Source organism: Ahaetulla prasina, chromosome 3 (genome assembly GCF_028640845.1).
Source record: "Ahaetulla prasina isolate Xishuangbanna chromosome 3, ASM2864084v1, whole genome shotgun sequence".
Lineage (NCBI taxonomy): Eukaryota > Metazoa > Chordata > Lepidosauria > Squamata > Colubridae > Ahaetulla > Ahaetulla prasina.
Window position 1 is genome coordinate 179210239 of NC_080541.1, and position 16226 is coordinate 179226464.

Sequence of the window (16226 nt, forward strand, 5' to 3'; positions counted from 1 at the left end):
TCTGTTTGTTAATGAGCAGGACTCCTGGAAAGGCAGGCAGCAACTGAAATAATATATTTAAGAATGATGAAGGAATGAGGCTTTCCCTCTGCCTGTAACAGCTCTGGTATAATATGGGAAAGAGCTCTACAGGAGTCTGTCAAAGGATATATTATTGCTGGAAAATGAAAACTATTTACATGAGGAAATTTTTTTCACAGGTGTGAAAGCATTTTCCGGCAAATGACTGAACTGGAAATTGTCAAGGGATCAGAGGTACCAGCATGGTGGTAATGGAGAGCTATGATGGAAGATGTTTTTTCTTTCTTTCTTCCATTCAATTGTGTTGGATTCGCAGAGACTGCTAGAACAATTTTCTTGACAAGATTTTTCAGAAGTGTTTTACCACTGCCTCCTTTCTATAGCTGCCTCCTTTCATAGAAAGTGACTGCTAGTGCTCATAGTGGTACTAGAACTCGTGGTCTCAGTTTCTACCCTGATGCCTTACCCACTACACCAAGGCTGTCAAAATTGCAGCGTCACTTTGCCATCACCTGACATTTTGCAATGTTTTTTCCCTTCATGGAACTGGGGTGGGCGTGGTCTGTGCGTGATGCATCCGCCAGTTTGACACCCCTGCACTACATCAAACTGAGTTTCTGTGAAGGAATTTACTTGCCTCCAATTATAATAAGCTATAGATAAAAACTCGGCTAAGGTTTTCACCAAGTAGTTTCTCCTGCAATCCCTACTTAAACCTGAAATTCTTCATAAAGTATATATGTATGTATTGTCTTTTGTTAACATACACTGGCAAATTTTAATAAATGAATCAGTGTTCTCTTATTTCATATTTAAAGCAATGTCATCACTAATGTAATAAAAATATCAATGGCTGCTTGAAGTTTGCAGGTTTAGCTTCATGTGACCACTTGCATTTTTTTCAAGAAATTGTTAATCAGGTGGTATTTAGTTATGTAATGGACATAGGTAAGCAGCCATAGCATTCTTCTAGTGATACCTCAACAATTTTGGCTATAGTATAGGTATAATTTTGAGAGTTACTTTGGTGTAATGTTTAAGGCATCAAGCTGGAAACTGGGAGAAAGCGAGCTCTAGTCCTGCCTGGGGCATGATATCACCTGGATGACCCTGGGCCAGCCACTTTCTCTCAGCCCTAGGAAGGAGGCAATGGCAAACCATTTCTGAAAAAAACTTGCCAATAAAACTACAGGGATCTGCCTAGGCCATCTCCGAGAATTGGTCACAATTGAACATAAGGAAAAAAATTATATAGTAGAAGGAATAAAATAAACCCAAGGCATTGGAGTGGAAATGTTTTCAAATTTAATAATTTATATTATTGTACATTATATTTCAATATATTTGTGTAGAGAATATGGCTATAGGCCAAATATACTAACTACTAAAAATAACTATCTGCTTATTTCTTTCACTAACATACAGAACAGAAATATTTTTCTTGACACTGTTCAGGATGTTGCCTCAGCCATCAATGTTTGTAGTTAATACATGCATTACTCAAGAGTTTATTTATTTATTAACAGAAATTATATACCACTCCAGTCACATGAGTCTGAGCTCTCATAAAGAGGGTATAAAAATGTGAGAACTTTCAGTGGTTGTAGTTGTTTTTATCTAGGACAAGGAACATACAAATGGACTATTTGGACAACCTCACAATGGCTTGCACATATTGTAGAATTATAATTACATACTATACATACTAATTATAAGATGCTATTCTAAAAATAATTTTATACCTAAATATGTTCCCTAGCTTTAAATTACAATATTGCCATCACTTTAGCATTGTACCAACCATCAATCTAAAGTTATTAACAAGCAACCTGTTGAAGCATCATATATTTGTAAACAGGAGCCTCTTACCAGGACAGCCTTCCAGAGTAGCAGCAACACTTTCTTCATAGGAAAGTGTGGAGCATGGCCACTGCAGAATTTGGTGACCATGCCAAAGAGCATCACAGAAAATGGCTCGTTGTTATATAGAGGTGCCCCTGAAAAATAATACATTGGTAACAAACATGTTATACGAGACCCTTGATTTTTTGTGTTACATATTTGGACATCTATGGAGATACTCAATCATCTAGGTTGTCTTAAAGGTGCCTTTTCCAAAGGCAATTGGGCTTTATTTTTCCTTTGAAGATGTTTTGCTTTTCAGCCAAGAAGCTTCCTGGATGAGAAGCGAAATGTCTTCAAGGAAAAATAAAGTCCAGTTGAGTATTTGAACATCATTCTCTACTGTCAACCCAATAAAGCTTCTAGCTATTTGCCACATTTTTTTCAGAATAATTTTCTGCTCATTCTGTGTTCTTGTACATAGTTTATTTAGTCCAGTTAAATAATATATTTATATTTGCAATGATGGCATTCATTTAACTCCAATAGTGTAATTAATGTACCGTATATACTCGAATATAAGCCGATCCGAGTATAAGCCGAGGTCCCCAATTTTACCCCAAAAAACTGGGGTAAACTGGGGACTCGAGTATAAGCCGAGGGTGGGAAATGAGGCAGCTACCAGTCGGGGAAACCCTCCCTCCCTCAGCCGAGAAGGCTGGCGGCTCCCCCGCCCCGCCCTCTCACTGCACCGGCAGGGCTTCCCCGCGCTAATGCAAAAGCCCGCCAAGTTTGCACCATCCGGTATAATGTGAAAAAAAGAAGAAAAAAAAAAAAACTCGAGTATAAGCCGTATATACTCGAGTATAAGCCGAGGGGACGTTTTTCAGCACAAAAAACGTGCTGAAAAACTCGGCTTATACTCGAGTATATACGGTAATCATTTTCAATGTATCAAGATTCATCCTGCTATCCTCATTCTTGATTTATGAGAACATGCAGCAGCAGCAGCTATGTGTGGGTGGTGGTTTTGCATACAGAAAAGAGTGGGACTCGCATCATCACCATACTGCTTTCCCCATCTTCTCTGCTCCAGTGAACACAATAATTCTGGGGACTAGAAGGAATCAAGGCCTCATGGAAAAACATGCCTTCTATCTGCTTTCTTCACTCTGTTCTCAAATGTGTGAAATATTGTTCCACAGGAAGCAAGAAGGCAGATGCTAGCATCAAAACTTAGAATTTGATGTAACAACATATAAACATCACGTGAAACACCACATGAAACAACAAATAACATCAACAATGATCCATGATTCCTCATACAGATGTTGTAGTTTTTCCCAAGAGTAAATGAAAAAATTATCTGTCCTGTGGTGCCAGGAGTCAAAGATTTAGCTCAATCATCATTTTAAAGAATATTGTTTAATAAGCAAACCATGGTTAAGGTGATGTATGAGTTCAATTAAAATATTCAATGAAAGCTTGGAGATCATTTAGTTGAGACCTTGTTCAGCGTAGGTATCTACAATTACAACATAATCCAGTGGACCATAGATAGGGTCACACAGCATACTAGGTTAAAATTTGGCTAGTCTGTAATTCATTATGTTGTATAACTCTGAGTTAAATCAAATTGAATCCAATGAACTATGAGGTTCATTGTCTATATGCTGATGATACTCAGCTATACATTTCCACCCCTAACCAACCCAACGAAGTCGTTGAAGTGATGTCCCGGTGTCTGGAGGCCGTGCGGGTTTGGATGGGGAAGAACAGGCTTCAACTCAACCCCTCCAAGACTGAGTGGCTGTGGATGCCGGCATCCCAGTACAGTCAGTTGAAGCCATCGCTGACTGTTGGGGGCGAGTCACTGGCCCCAATGGAGAGGGTGCGCAACTTAGGCGTCCTCCTGGATGGACGGTTGTCTTCTGAAGAACATATGACGACCGTCTCCAGGGGAGCTTTCTATCAGGTACGCCTGATACGCCAGTTGCGCCCCTTTCTAGACCGGGATTCCCTATGCACGGTCACTCATGCCCTCGTCACTTCCCGCCTGGACTACTGCAATGCTCTCTACATGGGGCTCCCCTTGAAGAGCACCCGGAGACTCCAGTTGGTCCAGAACGCGGCTGTACGGGTGATGGAGGGAGCGACTCAAGGCTCCCATATAACACCTCTCCTTCTCAAGCTGCACTGGCTTCCTGTAGTCTTCTGGGTGCAATTCAAGGTGTTGGTTACCACCTTTAAAGCGCTCCATGGCTTAGGACTGGGTTATTTAGGGGACTGCCTGCTGCCACCTATAGCCTCCCATCGACCTGTGCGCTCCCATAGGGAAGGCCTCCTCAGGGTGCCGTCAGTCAAACAATGTAGACTGGCGACCCCCAGGGGGAGGGCCTTCTCTGTGGGGGCACCTGCCCTCTGGAATGAGCTTCCTCCAGGATTACGACAACTTCCTGACCTCTGGACCTTTTGTCACGAGTTGAAGATGTATTTATTCTACCGCGCAGGGCTGACTTGAAATAATTAGTAATTTTAATTGGGGTTTATCATAGTTTTATTTTTGTTTTTAAGTTTTAAATCTGGCCAAATTGAATTAGTTTTTTAAATATATTTTTAAATTTTATATTATATGTATAACTGTGTTATTACTGTGTTTTATCTGGCTGGAAACCGCCCTGAGTCCTTTGGGAGAAGGGCGGTATAGAAATCAAATTAATAAATAAATAAAATAAATAAATAAGGTTTATTGGAAAACTAAATGTGGACCTGTGCCCAACTAGTTCAACATTCTATTGACCACATTACGTTTTGCACACAGAAGATCCCAGTAAAATCCCATTCAGAAAATATGCAAAAAGCAAGGGGAAAAAACCCCTTTTCTTCCAGCCTGAGACTTTCAAGAGTCAGTGCCCATCACAATGGATTTGCACAGTGGACTACAGCAAGGAATATTAATCCAGAAGTGGGAACATGATAGAAAGTTTCTAAGCTACATATGAAAATCTGGGCCTCAGTTCCCCGTAAGAAAATGAGGATTAAAAGAAAGCCAGATTTTTTAAAAAGCCACACTGATTGGCCACACATTATACAAAGCTATAATGGTTTGACTCTGGTTCAGTGCATTATATAATCAGCTAGCTATAATTTTTTCAACAAATTACTGTTTATTTATTAGTTTAGTTTGATTTGAGAAATAGGTTAACGTATCTAGCTAAGTTTCTTCTTAGATAATTGTTCAAGAGAGTTAAAGTCTAGGTTCTGCTGGATATTATACGACATACCTGTAGTAAATCTCACCTAACTCAATAACACTGATCTGTAAGAAGACATATGTAAGACTGCACGATAAATTGGGTAGCCTTTAAAGGTGTTCTGGATATAGTAGAAATATAGTAATAGGAGTAACACAGCCTCAGTATTGAAGCCTCAATGATGTCTGAGGCAGGATCAAAATTTCCTGGGACTTTCCTCCTGAAAACTGCCAATTAAATTTTGTACATCACTCTCCTGAAATCCCTCCAAGAAAGAAGCTTTGAGGTAATAATGAATGTCAGTGGCTTTTTCTCGGCACACAATATAAATGAGAAGAATGCCTGGGAGGTGCTGAGACAAGCAAAGCAGGCAACAATGATAGTGACTGTGGGAAGGCAATGGAAAAGGAAAGATTGGAAGCAATCATGAGCCGAGATTTTAGGAATAAAGACCTGTCTTATTAAACAATATGGGGATGCTGACTCTGACTATCTGGCAGCACTGATTACCACAAAAGAAAAAAAGTTCTTTCTCATATTAGCATAGTCTTTTCTGACAACAAAATAATTCTATCTTTTTGAGCAAATGCTATTTAACTAGCTAAATTCTGAATCATGGGCAAGAAGAGATGACGTACCTAGCTCAGCTCTGAAGGTCTGTCTCATTGTCTTCCACTCAGGCTTATCTCCTTCACAGTCCTGACGGACTGTCTCCAGAATAAGGTACATAATGTTCAGAAGCACCCTGCAATCAAAGACTGAACAGATTAGAAGGAGAAATTTCTGACAACACTGTTGGCTTCAGTGAAAACTACTTTATAAAACTATAAGCAAAGTAAATGAGCCAACTGTCACAATGTTCCCATGCATGGCACTGAGGAAAAAAGATGTTACATTCGAAATAACAAATTTTACGGTAGTAGCTGAACATATTTTTGGTCCATGTCATTATTTTGAGGGTTGTTGTTGCTTAGCAACCTATACTTTTCTAAGAAAAACACCCTCTTCTCAGAGAAGGTTCCTAGGCAAACCAAGGGCATGCTAGGTTTTTTTTAATAGTCAGGTAGCCCTTTTTTTAAATGGACAGTGGCTACAATGGATAATATAACGACGTCTCTGAAGAAGTCACAGCTTGAATTTGACCCACTCTTCATTTAAATTGTGGCAAATGTTTTAACATTAATGTGTTGAGCTATATAAAGTATGTTGGAGGCTTAAACATAAGCCCTATTTCTGTTATTTTCCCACCAAGAATACTGGGGAAATACACCTCTGACATTTGGTGGTTTGAGGAGATTCTATGCCTATAAAAATGGGGCCCAGAAGTAGAATTCACTAAGCTGTGTGTTTTAAAGCTTTGCAATATCTTCTGGAAAACTAGACTATTATAAAGTCATAGTGAACCCAAATATGAGGAAGTGATATTCATGTATCATATATAAAATATTCACACTAAGCATGTTCTATTCAGCATCTCATCTTATTCTATTTCTCTTCTTCACTGCCCCAATAAAGGCATGCAGTACGTTAAGACAATTTGAAAATCAGATTTTATTAATAAGAATATATCAATCCAACATGAAGCAAAAAAAGGTAAAACATTCTTATTAATACAAGTTATTGTGACAAAAAAAACCAACCCTCAGTTTGTTAATAGAGGATACTGATATGCAATGACTTACCTCAAATCCGTGCTGTCAGCCAAGGAAATAGCTGGCTTCCTCACCGCACTGCTACAGGCAGCACTGTTACTAGAAAAAGAGAAAGAAATTTCTGCTTTCTAGGCCACACCACCTTCTGAAACTAACATCACATTGGATATTTGACAAACCCAAGCCCCACCAGGCCCAAGGTTGACTCAGCCTTCCATCCTTTATAAAGTAGGTAAAATGAGGACCCAGATTGTTGGGGGCAATAAGTTGACTTTGTATATAATACAAATGGATGAAGACTATTGCTTAACATAGTGTAAGCTGCCCTGAGTCTTCGGAGAAGGGTGGGATATAAATGCAAATTTAAAAAAAACACCATAGCATGGGTACCCTGGGCATACTGCAAAGGCATTCACCTTCTTCTAATTCTCTTTCTTATCCAACAGCAGTTACCCAATGTAGTTTTTAATTTGATTACCTGGAAAAGATTCAGTGAGAGAAATCTTGTATGCCTCATAGTATGAAACTACTAGAAATTCAGGAGCAACTTCTAGTTACCTTTTGAATAATCAGTTAGGAACATATTTGATCCTACTAATGCAAAAACAAGGCTCTGAGTAACTATTAAAATTGTTCACTTCTTCTGTCCTCATTCTGTAGTAACTATCAGCTCAGTTCCAGACATGCCTATGGCAGAACCCACAGACTATCTTTTCCAGAAATTAAGTAAGACCGCATACATCTCCTGTTCAAAATGATGCAGGCAATCTATGGATTATTATGGCAATTGGGACCAATATTTCCATCGCTAAGCAATGCGATGGCTGTAAAGTACAATGTCATGTGACCACATCACTAAGCAACAGCAATCGTGAAAGTCCCTCTTCCCATGGGAAGAGACAGTGAAACCCTGTCCAGGCAAGCAAGCTGGCAGAAAAGGCTATGGACCGATTGTTGCTAAAGAATGTACATGGGTATTATGGAGTGACAGCAGGACACTGTAACTGTAATTATGAGTAAGTTGCCAAGTGCCTGAATGATGATCATGTACAATTATGTGGTTGTAACTTTAAGGACCCCTCATTCATCAACATCACAACTATTAATCAGTACTGAATAAGTGATTATAGCCTGAGGACAACCTATATATTTTTGTGTCTGTTTTTAGCCTTTATTTCCTCTAAAAAGACATTCACACATATTTATTTTAACATAGTTTTTTTAAAAATTGGTCCAGGTTAGTTTCTAGTTGGAAAGCTCACTAAAGATATCCTCAAAATGATCAATTCCAGATAACTTTTCTTTGTTTTGTGTTAAAAGTAACAAGGAGAAAAGGAGATGAAAATACTTGTAGCACTATCTACATTTTAAAAATTATACTCTAAATATTGTTTCAAATAAGTAATTTGCTATGAAATAATTAGATAAAACTGGATGAACAGATAAAAGGTTAAGTTTGGCATGTTTCCTTCATAAGCTGCAAAAATATACTGTATATGTTGATGAGGCAGATCATAATTAGGTTATCTAAATAGCCTGCATTCTTTTCAGAGGCCCCACTGTCACAACATGAAACTCACTCAATTTCCATGTTCAAAAGCTCCACCAAAGCATTAAATGTTCCAACTTCAAGCAGAAGAAAAATGTTGTATCGCATCCAAAACTGAACCTCAGCTTCTGAACTACACTCATCAAACGTGCCTGAAATTTTTAAAAAAATAATGCATTTCAGGAAAGATTGCCCTTGTTAGATCACACTGAAGAGCAGAGAAACTACAACATTCAAATAATAAAAGAAATGTAAAATAATATTAACACAGAAGCTGTGGTATTAATTTTCCAAAAGTATGTGGAATCGCAGCCATTTCAAACCATTTCTAGGACCGAACTGGAAATTTGTTATAGATTTAGGTAATAAAACATGAGGTTGAGAAGTTTTCATTATACTGACTCCCTATGGACAATATACAGATAAGTCTATGTTGAAATTAAAGCAAGATAAAGCATCTATGTTATTTATTATAAAACTAACTAGAAATCAAAAAGAGAGTTTTACATTAAAAAATTGAGTCTTTTTGCAAAGTTGAGGCACAAAAATAAATTTTCACTACTTTTGGTTTGTGATTGTATTTCTAGAATCCAGTTCTAACATCTGTGAATAAAAATGAAATTGGTCCAGAAATTCAGTTTTCAGGCTGAATGGAAATATAAATTCTTTTATATTTAGGGTAAATACTAATAAATAAATTTTGCTGATTTTGTTAGCATTTCTTTTTCATTATTGAAAGGAAACATTGGTGTGAAAAAAATTCTACTAAGATATAATTAGCAGGTGTTTAAGATTAAGCAGTTTCTCTGAAAGATATAACCATACCTTGTGCAACGTAGAGGATGGCTCGAGCTACCCTGAGCCTTTTCTCCCGAGCTGTGACCTCAAGGCCATCAAGAAGTCTCATGGCATGAGTACGATGTTGCTTAGTATCCAGTTCTGTCCACTTTTTATCCAGGACTAGAAATACAAGTTATTTGACTTCACAACACAGCTTTGACCTCTTTCTTCAAAAAAAAGTAAACTGTTTGCAGCAATAAAAAATATAATTTTGTGCAACGGCCATTAAAAAGTGGTTGTAATCTTAAGTGCTTTCAGTTAGTTCCTCCAAGTTCTCAAAAGCTTATGCAACATTAATGAAACGTGACATTTTATTTATGAGATTTTGTGACTTTACAAGATTCTGGCCAACTGTAATTAACAAAATTAGATTTTTATTTTAATTTTGGGCAGCTTCATACTTTGTTTTATGGTATTACAAGATGTTATGTCATAGGTACATGTTGCTCACCCTTGGGCTAGATTATTTTTAGCACTATCAATAAAATTTAGTTGTTTCTATAATATGTAAATATGGCCAGAATCTGGCCAAGATTTGAACTGATCTAATTTTACATTACCCACAAGCTAACGAATAAATATACCATTTGTATTATTGCCACGTTTTAACATCAAATCAAAACCAAACAAGAAACTTCTATCCCACCCTAAACATTACAGATCACAAAAAATCGTGGTTGATAGTTCAGTTTCAGAAATGCCAATCCTTTTTATGCACACACACACACAAAATCACAATAAGCATTCCATGCTGATACGGCTATTTTATTTATCTAATACAAATCACTGAATTCCCCAAATTTTGGAGCTTATTACAATTTATTTAAAACACAAATGTATTACAGTTTTGTTAAAATAAAATGGAAGATTCATGAAAACAAATAAAAACATACTTGATACTAAAATAATCAACCTTTTGTTGTTTAATGCCATTTGAAATATAGTTTATACAGACTAACCCACAAGACTTTTTCCAAGGAGGAAAAAGAAGGAAAAAGAGGTAATTAGTTTTACCATGCAGTCTAAAATCTTCCTCAAAGCATTTTCTGTTGAGTTGGAATTCAGGACCTTCAGTATAACTGTACAGTTCTGCAAAGAGAGAACAAAAGTCCATTACTTTATAACACTAGATGTTTATATCAAATAGAATGGACTCTTGGCAGTTCATTTTAAATCAAGTCTATTATTCATTTAAAAAAATTAACATTGAAAGATAACTTGCCACCTTGAACTGCTATCAAAGTTTAGTTTTACCAAACTTAATTGGGCTCTAGTAGGATGCATCATCCCAGGCAACTCTGTTCAACACCCAACATTAATAGGCAAGCAGGAAAAAGAAGATGCTAATCCATCTAGATTTTAAACAATGGCTCCACATGTTGTTTAATAGCCAGCCTGTAATAATAGTTTAGATATTAAGATCTAATTCTCAACTATGTATTGCTTATGTGTTATGTCTCAAAATATATTCCCCTTTTATGATAGTACTATAAAATAAGAGTAGATTCAAAGTAGTATGATAGAAATTTCTTCTTATGCTAAAATGACAATTTTAATGAAGTCACGGGGGAATCCTACAAACAGCATGATAGATGATGTTGGGGTTAAAGAGGAACCAGTTCAGATGATGTCCTATCAGCAATTCACAGGATGGCATAGAATATTGAGAAATTGACCACTATTTAGAAAGTTGACAATATTGAGAAGCAGAAACATTTAGCAGTGGTGACTAAGAGACTTTGCTGAAGTTGAAAAATAAGGAAGAGAATCCCTAAAAACAAACCATCAAATAAAAATATCAAGTAAGTGGACTCAATCCATAAAGCAAACATTTTTCCCAGAATTTAAATTCTGCAGAGATTCCTGCCCAAATCCTAATGGACTCTTTCATAAAGCTGGAGGGGGACTGGAGGATTTGTACCTTTTTTCTCGAGTTTCTGTATTTTATAATTCCTTATTTCTGACATTAAATAACATTTATTTTTCACAATTTTGAACCACCCATTTCCCTCAAGAGGGATTCCTGGCATGGGTGGTGGGTGGTGAGGAGAATATTCCATAGGGTGGGGCAGAGAAGGCTCTCTTCCTAGATCCCACAGTCAAAATTCATTAACCAATGTGGTCTGTAATATACCTTCCCTCCCGGTGGGAGGGCTGATGTAGTGGGATGAGTCACTGGTATGAATCTAATTTCCTTGACTGTGCTTTGCAGTTAAGTCTGCAGTCTGTACAACTTATTTATTTATTTATTTATTTATTCATATTTTTATACCGCCCTTCTCCGAAGACTCAGGGCGGTGAGTCATACAAGTAGTACTTGACTTATAATCACAAAGAAACCCAGAATTATGGTTGTAGCTGTTATAGATGTAAGTCAAGGCACCAGACGCAGTTTTACAACTGGCTTTACAACAGGTATAAAGCTAGTCACCATGGTCTTTAAGTGAATCAAATAATCATTAAGCGAACACTGTGGTCATTATGCAAATCCAGCATGTTCAGCAAGGGGTTTTTTTTTGCCAGACCATGGCAAAAATGGGGTAGATCACAGTCATGTGACCATGGGATACTGCAATCGGTCATAAATGCAATCAGGTTGCCAAGTGCCTGAAGTGTAATCATGTGACCATGGGAGTTGCAGCAATCGTAACTTTGAGAATGGGTTGTAAATAGCTTTTTTAAATAATCTGTCATAACTTTGAGTTAAGATACCAGTTGTAAATTAAGAACTACTTGTAAAAAAGAAATGCCAAATGAAAACTTTCATGTGAATGCTACTTCACTAAAACTTTATAAAGGAGTCCTCAATAAAAATTATGCAAAATTAACTAGTAACATGAAAACGACAATGGAAATTATTAGGCTACATTGCATTTCAGGTTCAAAGGACTGAATGGGCACATTCCTGCTGCACCTGTCAGTCACTCTGAGCTGCACCATAATTCAGGAAGTAATGCTTGGTTTACCCAGTTGCTGACAGCTGCTTACAAGCATACCTAACTTTGTCCATTTTGAATTTGAAGCCTATCGAGTCCTAAAAATTATAGCAACTGGTTTAACTTTTGTTTTACACAGGTCACTGAAAGAAAACTGTGCCAGATATAAGCAAAGGAACCCAACTGATTCCTGCTTTACCTGAGAGTTCAGCGGTCCACTTGTCGGCATCTGCATATTCAAACTCAAAGTCTGGTGATTCTGAATAGCCCTAGAAGAAGATGACAGCTTAGCTAAACTGTTTTCCAAGGCTGGTTATTTTTTTTTAAATTAAAGAAGCTAAACCTTCCCCATATAGCTTCACTGTTACCACGGTAACTCATAGTACAAAACTGATGCTTTCACTAGGAATGGAGCACAGCTCAAATCCAAAAAACCTCCTATCTTTATTTTTTACTTTCACCCAGGATGATTTGCTACTTTGCTCAGTCATTTATGCCCCATCTAGGCTTGCCAGAGCAAACACCTTCTGCAGCTCTACCGTGCCACTTTCCCATCAAAACCAAATTCACTAATTTTAATGGGCTATTTCCAGATGAACACCTTCATTCTTCGGCTGCCCACCCCTTTGTAAATTATCTGTACCCAGTCTGAGGGGGGAGCTATTTTTTCATTGTATTTCCCCCTTTTTCATTGTGTTGTTATGCATCTCGAACACATTGTCGTTTCAGTATGATAAGATTAGTGGTGAAATCCATTTTTTTTACTACCAGTTCTGTGGGTGTGGCTTGGTGGGCATGGCAGGGGAAGGATACTGCAAAATCTCCATTCCCACTCCACTCCATGGGAAGGATATTGTAAAATCTCCATTCCCAGCCCACTCTGGGGCCAGCCAGAGGTGGTATTTGCTGGTACTCCAAACTGCTCAAAATTTCCGCTACCGATTCTCCAGAACCTGTCAGAACCTGCTGGATTTCACCCCTGGATAAGATGTATGATAATAACTACAAATTCTTGACATTCTATTATTTAGATAACTTAGGAAAGAGATCTTTTTTTTTTTAAGGAAGAGCTCTGTCCTGTATAGAATAGAATACAATTTTTTATTGGCCAAGTGTGATTGGACACACAAGGAATTTGTCTTGGTGCATATGCTCTTAGTGTACATAAAAGAAAAGATACCTTCATCAAGGTTAATGAAGGTATCTTTTCACTTACAACACTTAATGATAGTCATAGGGTACAAATTTAACACTTAATGATACAACACTTAATGATAGTCATAGGCTAAAAATAAGCAATCAGGAAACAATCAATATCAGGTGAGCAGGTGAGACTGACAAAACTCTAGCGCAGAGGTCTCCAACCTTGGTCCCTTTAAGACTTGTGGACTTCAACTCCCAGAGTCCCTCAGCTGAGGCAAAGCTGGCTGAGGAACTCTGGGAGTTGAAGTCCACAAGTCTTAAAGGGACCAAGGTTGGAGACCCCTGCTCTAGCGCGGTGTTTCCCCAAGCTTGGCATTCTGGGAATTGAAGTCCGCTTATCTTAAAAGTTGGCCGGCTTGGGAGAATCCTATTCTAGGGGCTACCTGGTCAAGCCTTTCTTCCGAGCGAAGGAAGGCAAAACTCGTGCGGAGGCGGCTGAAGGGGGCGGGGGGCTTTGAAAGACTGTTAATAAAAAAAACCCAGGCCCGTAAACAGAACGAGGACTCCCAAACCGATCCTGCTCGCCCTTCGCGACTCGAGGCCTCCGCCAAATCAAGTCATGGGTGGGGGGGACAGGCACTCCCTCAAGGCGCCTTGGCGTCGTTCCCCAAGAAGCAGGTGGGCGAGTCTGCACCGCCTCACCGCCCCGCCTCACCTCCGAGTCTTTACGCTGGTTACGATTAGGCTCCCGGCCTTTCCCTCCCGGCGGCGGCGGGGGCGTCGTCGTGGTGAGTCCAAGTCCTCCGCTCCGTTGTTTGTTATTGACGATGAGCAAGCCCGGACCACCACCACCACCGCAGCCCGGCTCCATCACGACGGGCCGGCAGCTCTCGCGTAAATTGAGAGGCGCGGCGCGGGAATTGCAGAGAGGAAACGTCACCATCTTGAGCGTGGCGGTTGAGGGGCGGCTTCGTCAAGGTGCCATCTTGAGCGTTGCTGCAGCCGACTGAAGGTACTGTAAGGGAATGCGGGACCAATGTGGTTATCTTGGTTGCCTCACGCCGCCCTCAGACCTCCCCCTTCTGGGGCGGTTTCCCAGAGCCCTTTTAGATGAAATTGTTGCTGGTATCCTGCGCTTGCCTTACGAGTTTAGTCAACTAAATCTTTTAGCCCTACGTATTCTGCCGAAATGAAGTCCCCGAGAATTACGAGAACTGGGTTGCAAAAATCCGAATGACCGTTGGAAATTAACCCTTTGCAATCTCGTGGTCGCGTGGATTTTTGAAATCCAGGCAGACTTGCAGGTTTACCTTGAGAGTGTTAGTGTGCAACAGAAATATATTAAGATTGGTCCTTTAAGACTTGTGGACTTCAACTCCCAGAGTCCCTCAGCTGAGGCAAAGCTGGCTGAGGAACTCTGGGAGTTGAAGTCCACAAGTCTTAAAGGGACCAAGGTTGGAGACCCCTGCTCTAGCGCGGTGTTTCCCCAAGCTTGGCATTCTGGGAATTGAAGTCCGCTTATCTTAAAAGTTGGCCGGCTTGGGAGAATCCTGTTCTAGGGGCTACCTGGTCAAGCCTTTCTTCCGAGCGAAGGAAGGCAAAACTCGTGCGGAGGCGGCGGAAGGGGGCGGGGGGCTTTGAAAGAGAGACTGTTAATAAAAAAACCCCAGGCCCGTAAACAGAACGAGGACTCCCAAACCGATCCTGCTCGCCCTTCGCGACTCAAGAGGCCTCCGCCAAATCACGTCATGGGTGGGGGGGGGGACAGGCACTCCCTCAAGGCGCCTTGGCGTCGTTCCCCAAGAAGCAGGTGGGCGAGTCTGCACCGCCTCCCCGCCCCGCCTCACCTCCGAGTCTTTACGCTGGTTACGATTAGGCTCCCGGCCTTTCCCTCCCGGCGGCGGCGGGGGCGTCGTCGTGGTGAGTCCAAGTCCTCCGCTCCGTTGTTTGTTATTGACGATGAGCAAGCCCGGACCACCACCACCACCACCGCAGCCCGGCTCCATCACGACGGGCCGGCAGCTCTCGCGTAAATTGAGAGGCGCGGCGCGGGAATTGCAGAGAGGAAACGTCACCATCTTGAGCGTGGCGGTTGAGGGGCGGCTTCGTCAAGGTGCCATCTTGAGCGTTGCTGCAGCCGACTGAAGGTACTGTAAGGGAATGCGGGACCAATGTGGTTATCTTGGTTGCCTCACGCCGCCCTCAGACCTCCCCCTTCTGGGGCGGTTTCCCAGAGCCCTTTTAGATGAAATTGTTGCTGGTATCCTGCGCTTGCCTTACGAGTTTAGTCAACTAAATCTTTTAGCCCTACGTATTCTGCCGAAATGAAGTCCCCGAGAGTTACGAGAACTGGGTTGCAAAAATCCGAATGACCGTTGGAAGTTAACCCTTTGCAATCTCGTGGTCGCGTGGATTTTTGCAATCCAGGCAGACTTGCAGGTTTATCTTGAGAGTGTTAGTGTGCAACAGAAATATAGTAAGATTGGTCCTTTTAGCCTTTTTTTTTTTTTATTTTACCGTTTATGGTGTTGCTTAAAACGGGGTCTCCAAGCTTGGCAACTTTAAGCCTGGCGGACTTCAACTCGCAGAATCCCCCAGCCAATAAAGCTGGCTGGGGGATTCTGGGAGTTGAAGTCCGCCAGGCTTCAAGTTGCCAAGGTTGGAGACCCCTGGCTTAAAAAGTATCTTGTTATAATGACATTTGCCAGGGGAATGAAGTCTATCCCGTATAAATTGGGACGGCCACTATCTGGAGTAAATAAAATCCAAGCTCTTTTTGCTGCTACCCAACCCGGGTTTGATATACAGTAACTCTATTAAGATATAACAAGACAAATGCAGTTAGTTTTATAAGTAGGTGAGTATTTATGCAGTGTGAACATGGTATTTGAAATTGGGCTAATACACACCAAGAGAAATATTGTACCTATATTAGTAGGAAAAGTACCTTCTGATTAAACGTAAAAATGTAAGCGTTTAACGGAGCTCA

At 40.2% G+C, this 16226-nt stretch overlaps 1 protein-coding gene across 3 annotated transcripts in view; it reads right to left on the bottom strand.

The window, feature by feature from the left end:
- Positions 1–14228, bottom strand: part of STRIP1 (striatin interacting protein 1) — a 30670-nt gene extending 16442 nt beyond the window's left edge. Inside the window, exons 1-8 of one of the 3 annotated variants that reach the window (XM_058176231.1) lie at positions 13953–14228; positions 12294–12363; positions 10173–10247; positions 9144–9278; positions 8350–8470; positions 6800–6862; positions 5756–5862; positions 1891–2018 (exon numbers count right to left, since the gene is read on the bottom strand). In XM_058176231.1, the coding sequence (XP_058032214.1) occupies positions 1891–2018; positions 5756–5862; positions 6800–6862; positions 8350–8470; positions 9144–9278; positions 10173–10247; positions 12294–12363; positions 13953–14180 (927 nt within the window). In that variant the 5' untranslated portion in view covers positions 14181–14228. Of the gene's footprint in view, positions 1–1890; positions 2019–5755; positions 5863–6799; positions 6869–8349; positions 8471–9143; positions 9279–10172; positions 10248–12293; positions 12364–13952 lie in introns of all 3 variants that reach the window. The other 2 variants (XM_058176230.1, XM_058176232.1) reach the window with 2 other exon arrangements.
- Between the last annotated feature and the right edge of the window lie 1998 nt (positions 14229–16226).